This window comes from Ailuropoda melanoleuca, chromosome 1 (genome assembly GCF_002007445.2).
Source record: "Ailuropoda melanoleuca isolate Jingjing chromosome 1, ASM200744v2, whole genome shotgun sequence".
NCBI lineage: Eukaryota > Metazoa > Chordata > Mammalia > Carnivora > Ursidae > Ailuropoda > Ailuropoda melanoleuca.
The window spans coordinates 170,938,898-170,964,578 of record NC_048218.1 but is presented as its reverse complement, the minus strand read 5'-3'; the positions used below and the strand labels follow the sequence as shown (position 1 = coordinate 170,964,578).

The window sequence follows — 25,681 nt, the reverse complement described above, 5'->3', positions numbered from 1 at the left end:
AGTTGAAAACCTTCAAATCTGGAACCTGTGAAGATACGATAAAGAACTCACTGATTGCTCATAGTAATGACCAATAATAATTGAGGTTATACGTTTCATAATAAAAATTATGTCGATGTTTTCACTTATTAAGCTTTTTTATTAAATATTGGCTCTGTCCCTATTGAGAATGATTGCTGAGAGGAAAGCTAACAGTTCTCTGCCTTTTAAATCATTCCTTATTGTAAGATCAGATGTGGGCGCCGTGGCTTGATGCTGCAGGAGTTTTAGCATGCTGCCTGAAAGCTTTTAGAAGAGTATATGTAAAAAAAAAAGTAATACAATATTTTTCTCTAATTTTTGACTGTTAGAAATTCATTATATGTGAAGTAGGTTTAACTTTTTCATCTTGAGATTTTAAAAAAGTTATTACCCAGTATAATTGATGTTGTTTTATATAAAACATGCTCACAGATGAAAAGATAGGCACATTTATGAGGAGAAAAATCCTTTTTTTTTTGAAACTAAAGTAAGTAAATCAAAATAGTATGTGAAAGGTTTGCTTTAGAGGCATATCTAATTAACCTTTTCTTATTACCCATAACATATTTCTGACCCATGTTAGTTTCTTAAAAATTTTTGAACTGAACTGAGGTAACGTACATGTAAATGCACGTATTCCTAATTAGTTATTGACAAAGTTATTTATGTAAGCTTTGGAAAACAATTCTTAGAACACTTTGAAAACAGTTTCATTAATCCTTAGAATGTTCCTGTATGGTAGATAACTCGTAAATAATAATATTCAGTTTGTATAATAATTGGAAGCATTGAAGGTTAAGTTTGGCTCAAGGTTGGGAAGCAGGGATAAGAGTCTAAGGTTTCTGATTAACCAGTGATCTCTCCAAACTTCCCTCCACACAGATCACTCTTAGATAGGGGGGTAGGAGTTCAAAGATAATACCACAGTTTATCTTTTACAAGTAAAAAGTAGAGATCCTTCCTTGCTAATTTGTGAAACTTTTTCTCTTCCCTTTCTCTCTGTCTCTCTTCCTTTCTTCTTCTTCTTCCCTCCCTTCCTCCTTTTTTCTTCCCTTTCTTGTGAGGGTCACATTTTGGCTAGGACATTTATTCTGGATCTTCTTTTTATTCAACTCCATTAAAACAATGTATACAGAGGGTTCACTGTATGCCAGGTACTTGTAGATGCTGAGGATATGTTGATAACATCACTAAAACAAAGATCCCTGTCCTTGTGGATAATCATGTGAAAGTGGTCCACACAGCTTCTACCTAAGGTGAGGGAATAGTGGCTTGTTTGGGGAGCAGCAAGGAGGCCCTTGTGACAGGAGAGAGTGGAAGGGATGAGGCCAGTTAATGGGAGGTGGGATATGGAAGGAGCCCTTTCTGTAGTCCTTGTTGGTCATCGTAAGGTTCATTTGGAGAAGGTGGAAAGGCCATTGGAGGGTTACATGCAGAAGAGTAATGTGGCTTAAATTATTTTTTACATTAATCTGGAAATTAGGATGAGTGCAAGATGTATTATTTATTCGGGCTTTTGAGAGGTGTGCTTATGGATTTGTGAATTTACATTAAACTTGCGTTAATTCCAAAAGTCTCCCCTCCCCCCAAAAAAAGATGAGCGTGCTGATCTTAGATGAGAATGTATCTGTTGCTTAGATGAAAACTGCCTATAATGGGGTAGAACTAGCCTACAGCCCTCTTTAAGACCTGGGCCCTTCCTGCTTTCACCACTCTCCAGGCTGTTTTCTTTGCTTCAGTCTCACCGTCCTTCCTTCTCTGGTGCCAGGAGAGGACTACTCCTTTTCCTTCCTCAGGGCTTTGGTAGATACTATTTCCTATGCCCTGTCTATTTCCCTTCCTATTTATCTCCTAGTCATCCTTCACATCTGGATATTTGTGTTTGGGTTTCAGTGATATTTTTCATCCTACAGATCTGGGTTCCATCTAGTATAATTTCTCTTCTGTCTTAAGAACTTTATTTAGCATTGTGGTGAAGATGCGCTGCCAACAAGGTCTCTTAGCTTTCGCCTGTCTAAAAATGTCTGTACTTTGCCTTCATTTTTTTGAAGTGTATTTTTGCTGGATAAGAATTCTACGTTGGTAGCTTTACCTTTCAGCACTTGCAGTGTCATTCTGTTGTCTTCTGGTTTCCTTTGTTTAATGAGAAGTCCGTTCCCATTCCTATCGTTACTCTGCATGTAGAGTGTCTCTTCTCTGGTGGTTTGAAGACTTTCTTTTTATATTTGGTTTTTATTGGTTTGATGGTAATAAACTTAGATGTGGTCTGCTTTTATGTGCCCTGTTGAAGGCTCACTGAATATCTTTGTTCCATGGGTTAATTTCTTTTTTTTTTATATATCAGTTTTGGAAAATTTTTAGCCAATATCTTCTCTTCAGATATTTTATTTTTCCCATTTTCTCTCTTTTTTGAAGATTCTAATTCCATGTTGGCCATAAATCTTTTTTGAAAGCACTTGTAAGTGCAAGGTTTAACACAATATTGTAGTTAACATTAAGCAATATAAAGCAGTATTATAACGAATAAGACTACGTAGCATTCAGAAGTGAGGTGATTTGTTTTAAACCTAAACATTCTACCAACAGCAATTTATGACTAATCCTACAAATAATCAGCTCTAGTCAAAACTCTTGGAATGAGCCTTAAGTATGATCTGTTTGATACTAACTATAATTTATAATTCAGTAGTTGTACTTCTATTTAGTTTTACATTATGAAGAGAAGTATATTAGATTATGATAGATTTCTAATAATATAGGTGAGCTATTTTGGAAGTAGAGCTTGACAAATGAAGCTGCCTATTACTAAAATCCTTGGTTTTTGATTGTTGAGTAAATGATTGAAAATTCAGGTTTTCCTAAGCAGACAATAGGAGCTTGTTCTTGTCAATACCTAGGCAGTATTGTGCTGCAGCATTATCCAGTGCTTTGAAATGTGTGCTAAAAATTATATACTCCAAGAGGACAGTTTAAAGTGAGATTTTCATTGAGTTCATTTGTGCAATTTAGGAATGTCTTATATTTGGTCTGAGCGCTTCACACAGTGCTCTAACCCCTTGTGAAGGAGTTCACTCATTTATTCCCTTTCCTAATTCCCAAATGTCAAGATAATGCCTTTAGAAGGCATTGGCGTTTTGAACTGTCAACCTATATAGCAAACTGTATTATAATTAAAGAAAATATGTATTTGTTGAAACGTAAGGTATGATTAAAGCAAATCTGTTTACTGTTTTCGATTACATGGGGTCATCTGGACCAGCAATTATGTTTGTAGCAGATCTAGTAAAGCACATTGTGTTATTGGAGAAACAATAAAAAGCACTTTCACATATTTGCCTTTATTCACTCTTAACATCGTAGAGGCGAAAGATCTTGCTCTTTGTTTCAATTCTGTAATTTAGCCTTCTCATCCTACTTTACAAAGGGTGTGATTGAGTTTTAGAGAATTGAGTGCCTTCAGCTATTAAAGGAAACAAATTTCTAAGAGATGGCAACATAGGGGCGCCTGGGTGGCACAGCGGTTAAGCGTCTGCCTTCGGCTTAGGGCGTGATCCTGGCGTTGTGGGATCGAGCCCCACATCAGGCTCTTCTGCTATGAGCCTGCTTCTTCCTCTCCCACTCCCCCTGCTTGTGTTCCCTCTCTCGCTGGCTGTCTCTCTCTGTCAAATAAATAAATTAAAAAAAAAAAATCTTAAAAAAAAAAAAGAGATGGCAACATAGTTAAAATTGGGTAACAAAATAAATGTGAGTGAACAGTCTGTATGAAGAAAATTCTCAAATTGTACATCATATAGTTTAAATATTTTCTTCTTGGTTTTTGCACAGAGATGGATAACTTTATAAATTGTGGTTATACATCTCTACTATCAATCACATTGAAATTTCTAGTTAATTTTGTAAACTAACATTTTTAAAATTGCATTCCAGTAACAACAAATACACATTTTAAAATGATTTTTGCAATCTTTTCAGAATTCTCTTGTGTGTATGGTTCATTTATAAATAGGTATCTATGTTAAATCTCATAGAGGATAGTGAATTTTGGTTAAAAAGGGAAGTAAATTGGCTCAAACTTTCTGTAGCAATAGTAGAAAGATCTAATACTCTGAGGTAGGGCTAAAATAAAGGAAAGACTTATTTCCACTGTGGTCTTTGTAATTCCATTTGGTCTTTGCCTGACTTGAAAGATGTAATGATTTCTTCTAGTGTGACTAGCTTAGTCGGGGTAATATCAGAGTATTTATATTTCATCCAGTGCAGTGTTCCTTTAATTGAAAGATAGACTTCTTAATTTATTTGGTATAGATGCAGAAAAATGAGAGTACTAAAACTAAGATGGAACATTATTTTTTTTTAAAGATTTTATTTATATATCTTAGAGCAGGGGAAGGAGCAGAGGGAGAGGGAGAGAGAGAATGCAATGGAACATTATTTAATTAAGTCCTAAGTGAGTTCTTCAGTAGAGTTGCTACATGACATTTTAGGACTTTTGTTACTTTTTATTTGATCTCTTCTCCTTTAAAATTTTTGCAGCCCAGGCTAGCTTGGGCAAAGAAGAGATAAAAACAGAAATGGAGCACTCTTTCTTTAGCAGCACTGTGAATCAAAATGCTAATATTGATGACTATGAAGAGTTTTGAAGTATTGGTTATGGATAATTTTGCTGAAATTCAAGTGGAAGGACAAACTAAACTGGTTTATACAACCAATTCCAGTGAAATGTTAATTTTGGCAGAACATTTTCTTGCTGGTACTTTCCCTACTTTCCTTTTAGGCTCTAGTTGAAGTTTTTGGTATTTGCTGTTGACAATTCATGTTAATATTTCACAAGATCTTGTGCCATGTGTGTCTCCCTCTCAATAATGTTTCCTTCTCACTTTTCAGTTTTGCTGTTGGTGGAAAACCTAGCAGCTTGTTTTCCAACATACCATTTAAATTATGTGTGAAAAAACTTTTTTGTGTTTATGAGTAGCTGCTTTCGATGAGTATGTCTTACTTAACAAATTTAGCAAAGAGACCATACATTATGAATTGTGTTTTCAGTGCACTCGTGTGATGTGGACACCACCCCTCCGCGAAAGCTTCTCCTATCCATTCCTCGTACTTCAGATGTTGCTCGTGACTCATATTCTCAGGTAATTTTGACTTACCCTTAGGTCTTCTGTGTGTTTGTTTTGCATTGAGTAATTTAAACTAGAATTTTTTAAGCTTCCATAATAAAAACAGTCAGGGTAGGGAAAAAATTAAGATGTTGTTGCTAGGTTGAATTCGTGGTTATTTTAAGCGTGTAACTTCAAAATATTTACTACCAAAAACATTTCCTTCATCTGCCTTCCAGTCTTCTTCCTTTTTTCTCAGTGGCCCACAGAGCTGCTCAAGGAGCAGCAAATTTGCTTTCATTTCTGCCGTCTCCACTTTCCCATATCATTCTATGCCCCCAGCAAAGCATCCCAGAAGTAGGCAGGAGGAACGGGGAAGACTGATGGCAACAGAGTGTAACCTGTGCGATATAGTCCTTCAGAGGAAAGAATAGTTTGTAGACTAATCATGGCCGGATTCGTTGACGTGTAATTCTTCTTCCCATATTTGCTTAGTATCCTTGAGCATCAGGTAGTGGGCGTAGAAAGAAACCACTCAGTAGACCAGAGCTATACTAGGAAAATTCCTGCTGGAAATTCAGGATTGGATTGGGTTTTCCCATGTTCATCTGGCCTTCAGCTAGAGACCTCACAGAGATCCAAGCACCATATGAGTGGAAGAGAATAGGACTGAGAACAGTTCTCTCCCCTTTCTGTCGACAAATACTGAGTTTGGACAGATGCTACCTTGATTCAGAGGGTAAAAATAAAACAAAATGGGGACTGTGGAAAAAAATAGAACGAAGCATAATGAAAATCTGAAGATGGCTCAGACTAAGAACTCCCTTGAAGGATCTGCAGAATTTAGGAGGACTGGTTAAAGTCTGTTACACCAAACCCTTTGGCTGGTCCGTTTTCCCCTGTGATGACTTCAGCAGGACTAGAGTCATTATGTGGGCTTGTCTGTGTTTCTAGACAGGCCTCTCTCTCTGAATATTGTATCTTTTTTTTTAAAATTTTTTATTATGTTATGTTAGTCACCATACTGTACATCCCCAGTTTTTGATGCAATGTTCCATGATTCATTATTTGCATATAACACCCAGTGCTCCATGCAATACGTGCCCTTCTTAATTCCCATCACTGGCCTATCCCAATCCCCCACCCGCCTCCCCTCTGAAGCCTTCAGTTTGTTTTCCAGAGTCCACAGTCTCTCATGGTTCATTCCCCCTTCTGTTTACCCCCCTTCATTCTTCCCTTCCTTCTCCTACCAATCTTCCTATTTCTTATGTTCCATAGATGAGAGAAATCATATGATAATTGTCTTTCTCTGCTTGACTTATTTCACTTAGCATTATCTCCTCCAGTCCATGTTGCTGCAAATGTTGGGTAATCGTTCTTTCTGATGGCTGAGTAATATTCCATTGTATAAATGGACCACATCTTCTTAATCCAGTCATCTGTTGAAGGGCATCTCGGCTCCTTCCATAATTAGCTATTGTGGACAATGCTGTTATGAACATTGGGGTGCATATGGCCCTTCTCTTCACTACGTCTGTATCTTTGGAGTAAATACCCAGTAGTGGAATTGCTGGGTCATAGGGTAGCTCAATTTTTAACTTTTTAAGGGACCTCCACACTCTTTTCCAGAGTGGCTGTACCAACTTGCATTCCCACCAACAATGTAGGAGGGATCCCCTTTCTCCACATCCTCTCCAACATTTGTTGTTTCCTGCCTTGTCTATTTTTGCCATTCTAACTGGCGTAAGGTGGTATCTCGGTGTGGTTTTGATTTGAATTTCCCTGATGGCTAACGATTTTGAACATTTTTTCATGTGTCTTGTTAGCCATTTGTATGTCTTCATCGGAAAAGTGTCTGTTCATATCTTCTGCCCATTTTTTTTAATTTGATTATTTGAATCCATTCACTCCAGTAAAAATTGCAGGTTTTTATCTAATAAATTGATTTCATAGCTCACAGGTTACCTGGATTTTAAAAAGACTTGATTTAGGGGTATGATAGAAAGTCGGATTAGAGTAACAGAGGGGGATGTCCTTGGAGAAGGGATACTTAAGAAAGTAAAGAAAGGCGTCTTGTGGTGGCTTTTAGTGCCCCAGGTAGGTTTATCCTGAAGGGGATTTCTTTAAGGTGCGTACCTTGTAAGCTCGAGATGTTGCATGTGCGCTTGACTTTGTGAGGGTGTTAGCTATGTTGGGGGCTTCGCATTAGCTCACTGATTTAGGAGAAAAGTACTTCTTAAAACCAGCATGAAAGATAAAATTCCCACACCTTCCTAAAAATCCCCTAAATTACAAGTCAGGACCAAAGCGAAGCCTCTAAAGTTGGCTACAGATTGGCCCCTGGCCTTTGCTGCCGCTTCTCTTTTCTGTGTCCTTCCTGTGCAGGACCCAGCTGTCACCTCACAATCTCCAAGGAGTCGCCCTCTGGCTCAGCCCCTATCCTGAGTTCTCCTTGTCTCAGAATACTGCTAACACTTAGAATATGCTGCTTTCTCTGCTTCTTTATAGACGTCCTCTGTCTCTCCAAATGAAGCTGTCGGATGCAGCATTAAATACGTTTATTAGGAAGTCACCAAAATAGAGTTTGACAGAACTCATGGCTGTACTGACCCAGCTGCCCTCTCCCTCTTCGGCAAGCTTTGTTTTTACAGTAATGATGGGTATTTACTTTTCATGGAAAGTTGTAGTTAAGCGTCAGGAAGTATAATTTCTAACCGATTGGTTCATTTTATGTCTGGTTTATGTTGTAACCAGATCAGGTGTAGAGATTCTAATTTGCAGTAGTTTGGGCCCATGCTAGAACTTACTCATATTTATTTTCTCTTCCCAAGGGCTACAAAACTTTATAGAGGAAGCTTGATTGCACTTTGCATTTCCAATGTATTTTTCATGCTTCCGTGGCAGTTTGCTCAGTTTGTACTTCTTACTCAGGTAAGGTGCTTATATTTTTAAGCTGAATTAAGCTTAGTATGTTTGATTATGTGAACTCATTTGTCTAAAATTATAGAACTGAGATATTACATGATTCTAAGTCCTAAAATGTTTTTTAGTTAATACTTATAAAGAAAAGTTCAGGGTAGGGAAATTTGAGTGATTTATTTATTAGTGAATGTTAATTATTTACTTACTAGTGAAATGCGTTTCTTGAATTCAAGTTGATAAGAATGCTTTGTTATTCAGTATTGTTCGTGTTAGCTTAAAAGAGGACTAGTGCTATAACTTTAAGTATTTCTCTTAAATAAATGTACTTCTTTTATGATTAATGCTGTACATTCTTACCCATAGGATAAATGCACATAGGATTAACAGGACAAATAGCTAAACAGTTCTTATTTATGTAACTCCTCTACCAGTCTGTAATTTGTCATTTTTCTGTGCATTCTTGCCTCCCTCTCCCTTCAAATAGCAGTGTATGAAGCAAGGTGGAGGTGCTTGCTAAGAGAGGGAGTAAATTGTGTGCCGGTGTCTCCCTACGCTGCTCCCCACCCCCAGCTACTTCTGCTTCCTCGCCCTGCTGGCATGCTGGCCATATTCATGTTCATATAAAGCAGCTTGAGAGTTGTTTTGCAGTCTTCTGGGACATGTCTTGCTTGAGACATGAAGTAAGATCTGAGTTTGAGTCCTAACTCTGCCCACTAGGTGTTTGACTTGGACAAACTGCTTAACTGCACTTAGTTTCAGTTTTCTCATTTGTGAGGTAGAGAAAATAAAAGAACCTACTTTATTGGGTTAGGATCAGATGAGGGATTGTTGTATGACTTAACACATTGCTGGTACTTAGCAAGATGTCAGTAAGGTTAGCTGCTTTTATCAGTATTTTTTAAAAAACAGTCTATGTGTGTTTAATTCTTTCTTTGATCTTACCTTTTAGACTCCTTTGTCTTCTTTAGCATGGTGACATTTTAAATGTTCCTGGTTAACAATGTCCCTGAAAAGAAAATGAAACAAAAAAAGTCCCTGAAAGATGCTTCTTAAAGATTCTACCCTTGTAGGACTGCTGTGTATTGCTTGGCCGTGGGGTGCAAAGGGAGAGTTCCCATTGCTTCCAGCTAGGGGTGATGACCTGATTTTTGTTGGGGGGGGGCTGTTTCTTGGAGTGAAGGGCTTATGTTGAATAACAAGGCACACTTCCTCACAGCTGTTGTGTCATAGGAGTCTCATTCTTAAGCAATGCGTGTTCCCCATGGATAAATCTGGGGAAGGGGAAATCTTGTTTTTCTTGCTAATGGGAAAATTTGTCATAGATTGTTTGGAGGTAAAAAACTTAATGAATAAAACTTAAGTTATATGTTTAAGTATTCAGCTACTTTGCAGTTTATTTATACCATGTTTGTGTATGTAGTAGGGGAAGCATGGGGTTTAATCTGAGTTGCTTTCTCCATGAAGAAGGTTGGAGAGACATTGTTTGACATAATAACTGCGTTTTACTAAGAGGTACATTATCATCATTTAATCAATTAATTCACCTAAATAACTCCAGTACTCTTTGAATTCTTGGTCAACACCTACACAGGTTTCTTCAAAACCGTAAAGAAAGTTAAAAGTAATGAACCTACTCCTTCTAATTTGAAATTTGATAAATTTGATTACAACGAACACTTGAATATTTACATAAATGAAAGAACACTAATGGAGATTCTTGTAAAGAGTGACTGATAAGCAGAACTTAATGCATTTTTACACACATACACATTACATAATTACTCTTGAGTTTAATGTACCTTTCCCAATTATGTATTAATTGTCGTATGTTATAATTAAATTTTTATATTTTTTGATTGGGCAAAGCACTTTGTAATTGTACGTGTTGACAGTATGGTCACCTTGACATTAAAATGAGTATTGTTTTGAATAATCCACAAAGTAAGCAATTACGTGATTAATTGACAAAGCTGTTCATGGAAGAAAAAAATCAATATTTGCTCTATTATTTTATTGACTGTATTCAATAATAATTTGGCAGGTAAGAGGGAAACTGAAGAATTCCCTTTGAATATAAATACAAATCAATGTGACAAAACAATAAAAAATAATATTTTTTTCATTCTTAGAGCTATTCATTATATATGTAATTTTTATTTGTAATTTAACTTCTTTTTAAATTTCAGATTTCGTCATTATTTGCGGTGTATGTTGTGGGATACATTGATATATGCAAATTACGGAAGATCATTTACATACACATGGTAATGGTTTAAAATTTTTTTTTCCATTTAGTTTGACCTTAAAACAAATTCCTGATTGGTATTTGTTTTGCACGTGGTTGAGACTAGTTGTAACAGGATTCCATAACTAAAACGTGTCATTCAAATACTGTGATATAATGAAAGACCATGTTTTAAATAGGCCACCCAGCAAATTTTAATTTGGGTCATATTATCTGATTTAAGACTGTGTCTGTCTTGCTATAAGTAAAAGAGATAATTCATGAGAGAGAAACACAGAATAGTATATTATCCAGGAGCCTTCTGTTAAAATGAAGCGGAATGTTCATTTGCTGAGCACCAACTATCCAGGCATGCGGGTCCTACCACAGAATAGAAATACAAAGATCCCAGCATACGTGTTAATCATATTCTGTTTGAGTGGAGGAAGGCGAGAGGACAGAGGATAAATAATAAACACAGTAAGTGGACAAATTATATATAGTATGTTAGAAGGTGTTAAAGGATGATTGAAAAAAAGAAAAGAAAAGAACAAGTCACGGCACTCCAGAGACAGCAGGAGTGCCAGTGTTAGGGGGCAGCGGGTTAAGATAGCAGATGAGGTGGTGAGGGCAGATCTCATTGAGAAGAGGATTGTGTAGCAAAGGTAGGGAGGAGAGGGAGTAGTTAGCTAAGTAGATGTCATGGAGAAGAATATTCTAGGTTGGTGGAACAGTTAGAACAAAGGTCCTAAGACTGGATGGTTGATTTTGATGAATGTTTACCTTTTAAAAACATGTCTTCTCTTTGTCATTAGTTCTACAATTTTGATGTTTTCTTGATATTTTGATATTATAATATGCCACTATTATTTTTTATTCTCTAATAATTGATACATATAAAAAGACATTATAATATAATGGGAAGTTATGACAAAGTTATCAAATGAACAAGCGTGACTTGTTCCCCTCTAACTGCAAACTAGAACCGTCACAGCTTGGAAGCCCTTGTGCGCCCTGGACATGCCCCCTTACTTCTAGAGAGAACTGCCATCCTGACCTTTTAAGTTATAATTAGCTTGCTTTTCTTTCTTTATGACTTTACCATATATGCATTCCTAAATAATGTATCTTTATTATTGAATATTAGTATTGGTTTTAAGTTTTGTAAAAATGCTATCTGTTTATGAGACTTACATTTTTACTTAGGTTTCTGAGATTTGGAAGTTATTGGAGTTGAGACATTTTCTTTATATTTTCCATTGCATAAATAAAGCACAATTTGTCCATTTTCTTGTTGAAAGATGTTTAGGTTTTTTTCCTCTAATTTTTTTCTCTTATGAATAATGCTGTATATTGTCACATATACCTCCTGAGGCGTATATATTAAGAGTTTCTCTAGGGTCTTTACCTGGTAGTAGAATTCCTGGGTGGTAAATTATGTACATGTTCAACTTTTTTTTTTTAATTTTATTTTTTTCAACTCTTTAATTTAATCCTGTATTGTTTTGCAAAAGTGATTGGACTACCTCGAACAGTAATGTATAATATATAGCTCATATTATTGTACATCCTTTTTTATTTTGTCAATGGGATGAGTATAAAATGGTATCTTACGGCCTTAATTTGCATTTTCTATGATTTTCAGTAAAGCCAAAGGTCTTTTGATATGTTTATGGGCCTTTTGTGTTTCCATTTTTGTGAAATTCCTATTTTTGTGACATTCCTACTCAAATCTTTTTACCAGTTTCTCTCTTAAATCCAAGAGAAAATGGCATCTGTTTTATTCACGGCAGTGTAATCCACTGTTTTCATTATTTATTTTTATGCTTTTATGCTTGACTTGTTCCTGATTTGGCCAACTACTTTAAGCTGGCTTCTTTGTCTTTTAACATATCCTCAAGCTTTGAGCACTTCTTAAAAGATTAATTAAAGCTAAGCTTCATCAGATGCTTTTCTGCATCTGTCTGCATGATCCTGTGTGTTTTTTCCTCTAATATGTTACTGTGGTGAATTATATTAATTGATACTCTACATTAAGAAACCTTGCTTTTCTGGGCTAAACACAACCTTTATATATTGCTGCATTCACTTTGCTGCTGTTTTGTTAGGATTTTTAAATCTTTGTTCATGAATGGGATTGGCCAGTAATTATCCTTTTTTTACACTCGGCTTTTTTTTTTTTTTTTTCCAAACTGTCTAATATATTATAGCTTTTTTTCCCTCCCATTGCATTGCAGTAAAAATCAGGTTAATTGGTTAGCATTTAGAGTTGGTCAGCCACATGGCCACATAGGTATGGATGAGGTGTTTGACTCAATTACAGTTATAAAAGTACTAACATTACAGAGGTTTAGTTTGTAGTAGGACCTATCTTGGATGAATGGTTTATGTTTTATGATGTGACTTAACTAACTATGGAACTAGCTTTTTACTGTGGAGTATCTTCTCCCATTATCACTTTCCGAATTCCTAAATCCCTGTAGTTACATAAAGGAAAAAAAATACAGAATTGTTTCCAAAAAGAATTTTTTCAATTTTTTTATTGTGATAAAATACACATAACATTTACTATCTTAATCTTTTTCAGTGTACGTGTCAGTGGTGTTATTCACAGTGTTATGTACCCACCACTACCATCTCCCAAACTCTTCATCTTGTGAAACAGATTCTCTATACCCATTAAACAATACTCTCTAGTCCCCTTCTCCCTGCGCCACCCCCCCCCCCCCCCCCTCATGTAAGTGGAATCATGCAGTATTTGTCTTTTTCTTAATGTGTTATTTTACTCAGCACGATGTGCTCAGGATCCACCCATGTTGATGTAAATTGAAGGTTTTTCTATTTTATGGCTGAATAATTTTTGCATCGTGTATATATATATCGCACATATATACATACACACACACCACAGTTTCAATATCTGTTTATTCATTGATGCAAATTTATGTTGTTTCCACGCCTTGGCTCTTGTGAATAATGCTGCAGTGAATATGGGACCATAGATATCTCTTTGAAATCTTGTTTTCATTTTCTTTGGGATTGCTGGATCATATAGTAGTTCTAATTTTAATTTCTTAAGGAACCTCCACACTGTTTTCCACAGTGGCTATACCAGTTTCCGTCCCCACCAACAGAGAAAAAGGATTCCTTTTTCTCCACATCCTCCTCAATACTAACCTCTTGTCTTTTTTATAATAGCCATTCTGACAGGTGTGAAGTGATGTCTCACTGTGGTTTTGATTTGCATCTCCCTGATGATGAGTGATGTTGAGCACCTTTTTACGTACCTCTGGGCCATTTGTGTGTTTTCCTTAGAAAAATGTCTTTTCAGGTCCTCTGCCCATTTTTAATCAGATTATGTGGCTTTTGTTTGTTTTTTGGCTATTGAATTGTGAAAATGACTTACATATTTTGAATGTTAATTATCTCCTAAATGGTTTGCACATGTTTTCTCCCATTCTGTAGGTTGCTTCTTCCTATTGTGGACCATTTCTTTTGCTGTGCAGAGGCTTTTTATTTAGATTGATATAGTCCCACTTGTTTATTTTGCTTCTGTTCCCTGTGTTTTTGAACTCGTGCAGGACTCTCTGCATCTGGGTTGGTGTGTGAGGGATGGGCAGCTGCTGTTGAGATCAGAGCTGAAATGCACTCAAAATAACTCAGTGTCCCATCGAAGAGTTCTAGGAGACTCCCAAGTTCCCAAATAGTTCCATCAGACAGGTTTGGGCAGTGTACTTGTTGTCTAGGTGAGGAGACAGATTCCTGCCATTTTCCCAGAATCCTCTGGCTACACTTGACCCATTTTGATATCAGATTTATTTTAGCCCTATAGAATTAATTGTAAAGTGTCCCTATCTTTTCTTTCTGTGATAGATTTTGAGTGAGATTGGAAAGAATATTCCCTGAAAGTTTGATGGATCTTGCCTATTAAACTATATGGGCCTATTTTCTTTGTGGACAGGTTTTAAATTATTGATCTAACTTGTCTCATGATAATAGGACAGTTTAGACTTTTTTTCTTGAGTAATTTTTGGTGACTTTTATTTGCTAGGAATTCTCCCTATCTAAGTTTCAAAGTTCACTAACATAAGTCATTCACAAATGTTGTCTTATATTTTTTAACCTGCTAAAATACAGATACTCAAAAAAGACATAAATATTAAATAATTTGTAATAATCTCTATTCTGTACCTTTTAAGTTCTCAATTTCCTTGCTTTATTAATTTTCAAATTTTCTTCCTTGAATTTAAATTTGCTGATTTTTTGAGCAACCAGTTGTTTGTCAAACATTTCCTAGTTTCTAAGGAAACAGCAACGATGAAAACAAGAAAAAGGAAAAAAAAAAAACCCCTTCCCTCATGGAGCTTATGTTCTAGTGTACAAAGAAAGCAAATACGTAAGATACACAGCTATGTTAAATGTTAGTAGGTATTAATGAGGAAATAAAGCAGACAAGGAGCATGGGATTTGCTGAGTATGTAGGGGAGGGCAGAATTGAAAATGGTGCGAAGACAAGGCCTCACTGAGAAGTTACACGGGGATAGCTAAGGGAGTTGAGGTAGCCAGGCACTAGGTTAAGAGAAACAGCAAGCATAAATGCTCTGAGGTGGGGGTGTACTGGTGTGTTCTAGGATGTGCAAGAGACGGCTGGAATAGAGTGAGAGGGGAAAGAATAATGTGAAATGAGGTCCCAGATGTTAGTGGGGTAGGCCCTAGAGGGTCTGTAGGTGTGTGAAAGGCTTTTGGCTTTCCCTTAACTCGAGAATCAAAGCCTTTGGAGGGCTTGAGCAGGGCATTGACCAGACTGGCTGCTGAGGTAGGAATGGACTGCAAATCTCTCTCTAGACCTGTAGCACATCCTTTTTTTAAATGCTGCCTTATATTTTTTCTTGAATACCCTTGGCATTGCTTTACCTGATTCTCGATTATGAATCTGTTCACTCAAAGTGATGTCATTCAGCTAAATTTTGCCAAAATTGATTGGGAAAGTTTAGCCTTAAATTTTAGAACTTACGGGAAAAAGCTATTGTCATAAAATTTTGAGGATTTGGTTGCTTACCTGTTTCATAAGTATAGGAGAATAACAACCATGACAAGTTAAGTTCGTTCCTGGGAATGCAAGAATGATTTGACACCATTAGAAATTATATCAGTGTAACTTATCGTATCAATATATTTTTAAAAAATCAACAATATGATCATTTCCTTTGATGCTGTAAAGGCATGTGGTAAAAGTCAGTGGCTATTTCTGATTTTAAGATCTTAATCAAATGAAAATAGATAAATATTTCATTGAAATTTTAAATATATACATATACTTCAATTCAAAAGCTAGTAGCATCACACAAAATGATGAATCAATAGGAATATTCCCATTAATGCCAGAAGCTTGACAAATATGCCTACTGCCATGCTTATTACTTAAGTTGTTGCAAGAATATTAACGAAACAATTGACTAAAAAATAAGGCTTTCAAAAATTAGAAAGGAAGATGAAGAAATATTGTTTGTAGGTGATACGATTTTGAATACCAAAAAACCAAAATTAACTAATTACTGTTAGAAACAATGAAAGAGTGTATTCATTTCTGCATATTTAACATAATTTTTCTATATGCAGTCAGAAAATATGATGAGAAAAGTTTCCTGATACAATAGCAACAGAAGTACTTCGAAATAAATTTAATATGCAGGATCCATATGAAGAAAATTTTACACTCTGCTAATGAATGTAAAGGAACACTTAAATGGAAACAGCATGTGTTATTTTTGGATGTAAAGATTCAATAGCGGACAGATATAACTCTAAATATGATGTGATGTACGTTATTGAATAAAACGGTTCTAATAAAAATGTCAGCTTTTGAAACTTAAGCTGATCCTAAAATTCAAATGGAAATTCAAATATATGGATCAAAAATAAAACTTCTAGAAGAAAACATGGATTATTTTATTTTTAAAAATTTTTCTAATACTGGGAAATGAATTCATTTCTAAGGGAAATGAATGATAAATTTGACTAACATAAAAATTTGGAAAATAACCATAATACAGAAATACCACAAAGATAAAAATGAACTTCGAAAAATATTTACAGTATGTTTGCTTGATAAGGAGTGATGTTTTCATAACCTATAAAAAGAGCTCTTAAAATAACTAAAACCCAATAGAAAAATGGGTGGTAGGAATAAGCAGTTCAGACCCACAACAAAAACAGCAAACAGAAGAAAAGATGCTGTCTCACCGAGTATTAAAAGAATGGAAAAGTGAAAAATGAGGCAACATTTTTCTTGTATGAGACAGTTAAGCATTTTAAAGAATTGGTAAGAGTGTATCAGCAGGAGCGCTTGTGTCCTACTGGTGGGAGAGTAAATTGGTACAGTATTTTTTATGGCAATTTGTCAGTATTTTTTCAGATTTCAAAAGTGTATACCCTTGATTCATCAGTTCCACTTCTAGTAATTTATCTCATGAGTGTTGACATGTATATAAGATACACACCTAAGGATGTTTATCGTAGCAGTGTTTGTAGTAGGAAAAACAAAATAACAGCAAATAACAAAATAAAACTGGGAAGTATTGGGGCGCCTGGGTGGCACAGCGGTTAAGCGTCTGCCTTCGGCTCAGGGCGTGATTCCGGCGTTGTGGGATCGAGCCCCACATCAGGCTCCTCTGCTGTGAGCCTGCTTCTTCCTCTCCCACTCCCCCTGCTTGTGTTCCCTCTCTCGCTGGCTGTCTCTATCTGTGTCAAATAAATAAATAAAATCTTTAAAAAAAAAAAAAAAACTGGGAAGTACTTACCTGTTGAGCAGTAGTCATAGGGCTGATCAGCAAATTATGGTATGACTCTAGAGTGGTACACTTTCTTCAGCTCTTCAACAAGATGAATTAGATTGGTTTGGATTCATATGGAAAGCTCTCTGAAACAGAGTAAAAGCAAGCAGTAGCATAGCTTATGGGCCAAATTTCCATTTGTGGTTTTTAAAAAATACAAACTAGAATTTGTACTTGTGAATGTGTGGAAGGGTGCACAGGAAACTGTTGATGGAGATCTTTTGGGTTTTAAGCGTGGGATAGAATGTGGGCTGTTTTCCTGGTATATCCCCTTTTGAATGGTTTGAATTTCATCATGGGCATATGCAATTTTCAGAATAAAAATCAGTGTTTTTTATGTGCATTAATTATATTTTTCTTGGATTTTTCCAGATTTCTCTTGCACTTTGTTTTGTTTTGATGTTTGGAAACTCAATGTTATTAACTTCTTATTATGCTTCCTCTTTGGTAATTATTTGGGTAAGTGTCTCTTAAGTACATGGCTATTTTTGAAACTAATGGTTCGCCAGTTTTTAATCACTGGCTTGGGATTCGTGAGGGATTTTTGATAAGAATCATCTCAGGCATTTTACTGAATGCATGTGTACATGGTAGAGTATTCTAGTACTCCTGTCCCCAACAGGAAAGAAGCACAAGGGTTAACACTGGAAAACATAGCACCTTGCCTTATACCCCTAGTTTGCCCTTTCTCTTTCCTCAGTTTTTCTGTCACATGAGTTTTGGTCCAGGGTTCATTTTAGAAAGGTTTTGTGCTTTCTTCTTTTTCTTGTTTCCTCCCCTTTGCAGTTTTTCTCCTATTCCTGCTCCACTCTGACCCCCTTGCCTCCTGTGGTCTCTTGCAGCAGTCTCTCCTGGTTTCGCTGTGATCAGAGGCTTTAGGGCCTTGGGTTCTTTTAGTTTTTTTACTCCTTGTGTCTATTTGTGTAAAATATTTAGATCATTTAAATCGGGTGATGATTCAGTTACATTTTGCTAACTCACTGCAAAGAGCAGATTTAGATTATTGGGAAACTGCCTTCTAGAATCAGAGCAAACGGTGAAAAGTCATCTAACTCCTTCTGCCACTTTTGGCAGGATGACTTTGTAAATATAAGTCTTCCTAAATTTAAGGACTTCCAGAAGTGGGTACGCCTTTTTCATTAGTAGGTTTCACCATTACGATGTTTTGTTAACCTAAGAGGAAAAAAATTATTCCTATATTTAAAGTGCACATGCTTTAGCATTAGGCTGTTTTCCTGAAGACAAAAGTGTATTGTATTGTCTTAATTGAACTATATTCTGCTTCTTGAATAATCGTTTAAGTTATCCAGATTATTTTGGCTTTCTTGATTTCTAGAACCCATGATCAGCTTGGGAACTTCCTATTTCTTTGTCCCATTTCGCAAATAAAATTTCAGATCCTGTTTCCCAAGAATATGCCTCTTCCCAGTCTGGACTGCTACCCTTTTCAGGTTGTGTGGCTCAAGTAAGAAGTCACAGATATTAGCAGTTAGCATATGGGGAAGTGCGGTTTTCAGCAATGACCAAAAAATCATTAACTGAGTTGTTGTACTTTGAAATAATTGATAGTTCTTGCAGTCAGTGAATTCTGTTTGTAATCAGGAAATGTATCAGTGCACTAGTTCTATATTTACATGTGTACACAGTCAAGGCCTGCTATTACTTAAAGTACATAACTCTTGATACTTGTATCCAAGTGCCAATAAAATCTAACATAAGTACATTTGTCAGGAAACTTCATTCCAGTACCTACCATGTATCAGGTTTTCTTTAAGGTGCTTGACAGTAAGGTGTGTCTTGGGTATGAATTAAGTGTATTTATGTATATTTCATATTTGGGTGTATAAAAATAAATGATGCCAACAGTTAGAGAATATAGAGAATGTGTGCATATTTAACTATAAACATACATTTGCCTATTTTTATTTGTAGTAATCTCTTTGAAACCTAAATCTTATCACTTTTTGTGTTCTCAGATATTCAGAAACTTCTGAAAAGATTTAATTTGGGTTCATGTATTTATGTTTTGATCTCCAACCATATTTTTTGCCAAGTTTGAAGTAGATTTAGCTCCCTATAAGTACTATACTTGGGGGTCTATTATTTCCTAGAGAGAGAAAAGATTTGGTAGAGAAGTGTTTAGTTGATCCATTAAAAACTCATTTGTAGTTTATTCTGAATTGATAATTTTTAACTTAAGGAAAATCTTATGACTATAAGACACCTGTCTAAAATTCTGAAATTATTATATACTATATATAATAATACACATATATATTATATACTATATTATACACTATTATATATTATTATTGCTTCTCCGGTAAATCAGAGATGTAAAATCAGTCATAGAAATTTATATATGGTAATTCTGGTTTCAACTTTACAAAGTCACTAGCTGATCTAATCTACTTTTGATAAAATAGGGCTATTTCTTAAAGTCAATGAGCTTGTGGTGATGCTATATTGAACATTGACAATGTGCTGAATTTTAGATTTCTTGAAAGTCTTATTATTTAGAAATGTTTTTTGGTACTTGAATTTATGTATATAAGTATTAACTGTATGCTATGTTGTTTTCTCCATGAAGGGTATACTGGAAATGAAACCACATTTCCTGAAAATAAATGTATCCGAACTTAGTTTATGGGTAAGAATCAATCTATTTGAATGCATAAGTTTTTCCTTTTCTAAAATATATCATCAGTTTTATGTTTTACTTTTAAGGAAATTATCTGTTCTTATGTAATGCAAGAGACGTAACAGCTTTATGGCATAATTAGAGCTCAATTTTAATGTGCCAAATTGCTGTTTTCGTGTGGCAAGTTAAAATTAATGCTGGATAGGTGAAGAATTCTGGTTTTACTTATTTTATCACCCATGTTTTTTCTGGGGACCAGTGCGTGTGTAAGAGATTGTTAGTAGAAGGGGAATGTAACTGCAGTTGCTATGTAAATCTCCTATAAGATATATTAATTTCGATAATATCATATGTATTTATTTTTATTTTTGGTGATAGCCCCTTGATTTTGGATAACATTCTTTAAGCTACATTTTTGAGCAGTATTTTTCTTGGGTATGGTAATACTTATTTCACATGTGATTAAAGCATTAATTTTTCTCTTTCTTGGCTATGTCTAAGGAATGTCTGTATGAAGCATTAGTTTATTTTTGTTTTCTTTTGTTTTCCATTTGTAGGTTATACAAGGATGTTTTTGGTTATTTGGAACCGTCGTACTCAAGTATTTGACATCTAAAATCTTTGGCATTGCAGATGATGTAAGTGCGTTTTTGCTTAAACTTGAAAGACTTGTAAAGAATCAAACAGGCTACGAATGAATTACTCGAGTTATTAAAGTACCACTATTTAAGCCAAATTCTAATATGAATTCTATTCACTTATTACTTTATCTGTTTACCATAATAGAAAGTAAATGTGACTCTGTGTATAGTCTCTATTCTCCAATATTAATTTCTTGACACAATTCTTTTTTTTTTTTTTTTTTTTTTTTTTTTTTTTAAAAAAAGAAACACAAGCAGGGGGAGTGGGAGAGGAAGAAGCAGGCTCATAGCAGAGGAGCCTGACGTGGGGCTCGATCCCACAACGCCGGGATCACGCCCTGAGCCGAAGGCAGACGCTTAACCGCTCTGCCACCCAGGCGCCCCTTGACACAATTCTGTTATAGTAATCGGTCTTGCTGTATCACAAAGATTTTAAAATTTTAAAGCAGAAAAGCTCTAAAGGCTTCAGTTCAAATTTTAAGGTCCATACAGTCATTTTTCTCTGGTTTCTTTATAATCCTCTGCGGTAACACGTCAGTATGCCATCCTCAGAGCCTCTGAAACTATAGACCATATTGTAGTCTCATTCCCCCAACCCCATTTCCTGGTCAGTGCTTGTGAAAGGTTTATACATAGGTAATTTAATCCAAGTTAGTTTTATTAAGAGAAGGGTTTTTTGTTGTTTGTTTTGTTTTGGTGTTTGAGTAGGAGAGGAATAAAATGAGAAGAATTCTGCTTTATAACTTTAAGGATTCTTCCTATCCATAATTTTGCTTTGCCTATTTTATTTTGGTGTTTTAGTAAACACATTGATTAAATTAAAAAAAGAACGATTTCTCAACATTTGCTGCAACATGGATGGCATTGGAGGAGATAATGCTAAGTGAAATAAGTCAAGCATAGAAAGACAATTATCATATGGTTTCTCTCATCATAAGAACTAGGAAGATTGGTTGGAGAAGAAAGGGATAAAGAAAGGGGGGTAATCAGAAGGGGGAATGAAGCATGAGAGACTATGGACTCTGAGAAACAAACTGAGGGCTTCGGGGGGGGTGGGGGAATGGGATAGACTGGTGATGGGTAGTAAGGAGGGCACATATCGCATGGTGCACTGGGTGTTATATGCAACTAATGAATCATCGAACTTTACATCAAAAAATAAATAAATAAAAATAAATAAAAAATTTAAAAAAAAGGAAGCAGCACAACAACCAACATAGAGTAAAGCAAACCACATATTTTTTCTGTAATTTATTTTAATTTGCTATCTTTCCTTCGTCCATAATAGATTAAAGCTATAGTTTTGAAACTGGGTTTTGTGAAGTCCTGGAATTTCCAGACTCTTCTGTGGGGTCTGTCTACTTCTCAACCTCCCTGGCAGCCCCTCTTTTACCCAGGGCAGTTCAGCTTTAATTTCTTACACATTGGACAATTACACAGCTTTTCATTTGAACAAGGGAATTTTTTGCTTAAAAAAGATTGAAAGCAATTAGGTTGTTCATTGGGTGACCTACAACCTGTGGAAAGACTTTTTAAGATAGAAAACTGTAGTCTAAAATTCCTTATTCACTCGTTCAGTATGCACTTGCTATGTGCCTGCAGAAATACAGAACCGAGTAAGACATGGTCTAGCGGGAGCTCGGAATGATATGCAGCAACTCTAATATAATGTAATAAAGGTGTGATAAAAGCAGGCGTAGAGTGCTACGGAAATACACAGGAGGAGAGTTGGGGAAGGCTCCTGGAAGTCCGCTGAGAAGAGGAGAGCTGCAAGGTGATTGAGCCGGTGGGATGCAGAGAGTGAGCAGGAAGAAAAGGGAGACAGCCCAAGTCCTAGGTGAATAAAATCTGTCTCCTCACTGGGGAAGACAAACCAGTTAAGGTATTGATTCGGGATGAAGTGATGTCATTTCTGTCACAGCCTGATGTTGTAGCAGGACCAAACAAATGAGAAGTAATTTAATTGCAACTTCAATATTTCTAGAAATCTGTGACACTGATCAAGGGCATCTGCTCATAGATTCTGAATTGTGACTTTGGTCAAAGGAAGAGACTGGCAAGGCCATGCAGCCTGTAAGAAGCATTTCTGCCCACCCTTCTTTATTAAGCTAATTAGACACTTCCGTCTTCTTTAGGAACCACGTGAGTCGTTTCTCAGTACAGCCTGACTTCCCATCCCTGCTCCTGTCAGCACTCTTTCTTGGTAGAATTCTGAGGTTGTTTACCAGGGAAGCTCAGTCAGTACTCAGGGACATGCAGTTTCCACTGGGGGCTGGTAACATAGGCACCTTCTGCCTGGCATATATCAAAATTCCAGACTCCCAGAAGGAATGTGGGTGCTCCGCAGAAACCAGAGTGTTTTAGGTACAGTGAGCCACTACTTATTCTCACTTAGAGTGGTAAGAGCCATCTGAAGTCTCAGTACCTCGCTGCCAGCCAAGCGCCAGCTTTGCAAGCAGGTTTTTCAAGGATAGCGATCAGGCCTACTATGATAACTCTCATCTGAACATCAAGTTTGTCCCATCTTTTCCTCTCTTCCACACCTCCTTGGGTCTTCCGTGAATCTGCATCCACCTCCCAGATTTGTGGAGAGCCTGGGCTCCGGGATCCCTCAGCCCCTGTGTGCAGTTTTCCAGTCCTCCAGGGTTGGGGGAATTGATTTACCCCTTTGTTGGTTTTCCCATTTCCAGGATCTCTGTAAAGTTTCTAGCTAGGCTGCCAGTCTGCTGTTCACTGCAGGAATACTGCAATATTAGGCTGACAAAGCATTTCCTGCTGTTTGATACTTTTATTAACAGTGTCTCTGAACGTAGATTTTTTTGCTCCCTGCCCCCAAACAAATCAGCACCCTTCTGTAGCAAAGGTTCTGTTTTTTTATGGCCAGCCCCACCCTCGTGGAACTCTTGGGCCTACCAGTCTGGGGAAGTGGCGGTGCTGCTGATGGTGGATGGGAGCAGCCCAGGCACGAATGCCACAGACATCCACTATTTCCATTCAGAATTCATCAGCTTTTATGTGAATGAATGTCTTTTGGTCAATTTCTAAAACGTGATATGGTTGTTTTTGACAGTTTTGTGCAATTTTATAGGTATTATTGGGGGAGGGGATTTGTCAGTTTCTTCCTCCGCCATTGGGAAATCCCCGTTTTCATCAATTCTTGAGTACTGATCCAGCCTAGTATTTCTTGGATAACCTCACTTGTTCACAATGTATTATTCTTTCTATGTATTGTTGAATTTGGTTGTTAATATTTTTAAGGATTTTAATCTATATTTATAAGGGATATTTGTCGTTTTATTTTTGTACAATGTTTTTGTCTGGCTTTGGTTTCAAGATAATGCTAGCTTCCTAAAACTCCTGGGAAATGTTCAATTTCCTATTTCTTTTATTTTTATTTTATTTTTTTAATTTATTTTAGAGAGAGAACATGCATGTGCCTGCATACGGGGCAGGGGAGGGGCAGAGGGAGAGAATCAAGGAGACTCCCCACTGAGTGTGGAGTCCGATGTGGTTCTCCATCTTATGACCCTGAGATCATGACCTGAGGTAAAATCAAGAGTTGGTTGCTCAACCGACTGAGCTACCCAGGCCCCCCAATCTCCTACTTTCAAAGAGAATTTATATAGAGGTGATACTGTTTCTTCCTCCAGTGTTTGATAGAATTTGACAGTGAAGTCTTCAGGGCCTGAAGTTTTCTTCATGAGAGAATTTTCTGCTACAAATCCACTTTCTTTAGGAAATTATTGGTAGTTTATGTCTTTAGAGGAAACTCACGCATTTCATATATACCATCAAATGGATCATGTTTTTAAAAAAAATTATTGTAGAACTCAGTGAAAATTCCTATTAGAATTTTTGCATGTATGTGAAATGGTCTTTTACATTCTTTTGTTTATTTTCCTTGTTTGGATTTGGAATCAATATTGTGTTAGTCTCCTATAATGAGCTGTTTTTTGGGGGGGTTTTTTGTGCATGCTATTTTTCCTGCTTTCTATTTATTATATTAATATTTTCAAAGTACTACACTTTTTTTAGTTCTCTGGTTTTGCTGAATTTCTCTTTGTCACCAAATTGTGTCATCCTTGTTTCTTATGTCTTTGTGCTTGTTCTGTGGCTTTTTCTCTTGCTCGAGGGAAAGTGCTTGGCTTTTTTGTTTTCAACCTCTTTTATTTTCTTTTCTTTTTTTTTTTTTTTTTTAAAGATTTTATTTATTTTTTTGACAGAGATAGAGATAGCCAGTGAGAGGGGGAACACAAGAAGGGGGAGTGGGAGAGGAAGAAGCAGGCTCATAGCAGAGGAGCCTGATGTGGGGCGATCCCATAACGCCGGGATCACGCCCTGAGCCGAAGGCAGACGCTTAACCGCTGTGCCACCCAGGCGCCCCTCAACCTCTTTTATTTTCTGATAAATGCATTTAAAGCTGTAAATTTCCCTATTAGTAATACTTTTTTCTGTGTCTTACAAATTAACTATTTTGAGGTTTTCTTTTTAGCCTGACGGTTATTAAGTTTTATGTTATTTAGTTTGTAGCCAAAAAGATTTTTAAAGCCATTTCTAGTCATTTTACAATTTTATTGCATTTATGATTAGAAAAAAAATAATTTATATCAATTCTTTGAAATGTATTGTGGTATGGCATGTGAACATTTAAAAAATATTTTACTTATGTTCAAAAGTAACATGTATTCTCTTTTTGTGAAGTTTGTATTTTCCACAAGCATATTAATAGTAATATTCAAGTGCTATGTTTACATCTGCCTGCTCTTTCTATTTTAGAGGGAAATATTTAACATTTCCAGTGACCACAGTCAACTTATCTATTTCATCCTGCAGTTTTCTCAGCTCTTTATATGCTTTGAATCTATGCTGTTAACTGCAGATATGTTCTTGATACATAAGACCTCGCTTTTCTGTTCATTTTATGAGGGTATAATGTCATTTGTTGTCTCTTTTCATATATTTTTTGCTGGAATTCAGTTTTGTTAGACATTATGACTGCTAACCTAGATTTCTTTGGTTCAATTTATCTAATATATTTTGTTGTCCTCTTCCATTTTCAACCTTTCTACATACTTTTGTTTTAAACATGTCTCTTGTAGACAATATAAATTTGAATTTTTTCCCTGAAACCCAATTTGAGCATCTGTCCTTTAATTTGTGAATTTAAGGTCTTTATATATATGGCAGTTATCATTATATTGGGAGTTATTTCTTCCATTTTGTTTGAGAGTTTCCAACTATTTTACTTGCTTTTTAGATTTTTTTCTCCTTTTCATTGGATAGCTTTCTTATGCTATTTA

At 36.1% G+C, this 25,681-nt stretch overlaps 1 protein-coding gene across 1 annotated transcript in view; it reads left to right on the top strand.

The window, feature by feature from the left end:
* The window catches only part of DPY19L1 (dpy-19 like C-mannosyltransferase 1), a 71,710-nt gene that overhangs the window by 22,928 nt on the left and 23,101 nt on the right, over positions 1 to 25,681 (top strand). Inside the window, exons 7-12 of the mRNA XM_034670359.1 lie at positions 5,065 to 5,156; positions 7,952 to 8,051; positions 10,229 to 10,306; positions 17,472 to 17,558; positions 19,690 to 19,749; positions 20,298 to 20,378. Coding sequence (XP_034526250.1) covers positions 5,065 to 5,156; positions 7,952 to 8,051; positions 10,229 to 10,306; positions 17,472 to 17,558; positions 19,690 to 19,749; positions 20,298 to 20,378 — 498 coding nt within the window. The remainder of the gene's footprint in view (positions 1 to 5,064; positions 5,157 to 7,951; positions 8,052 to 10,228; positions 10,307 to 17,471; positions 17,559 to 19,689; positions 19,750 to 20,297; positions 20,379 to 25,681) is intronic.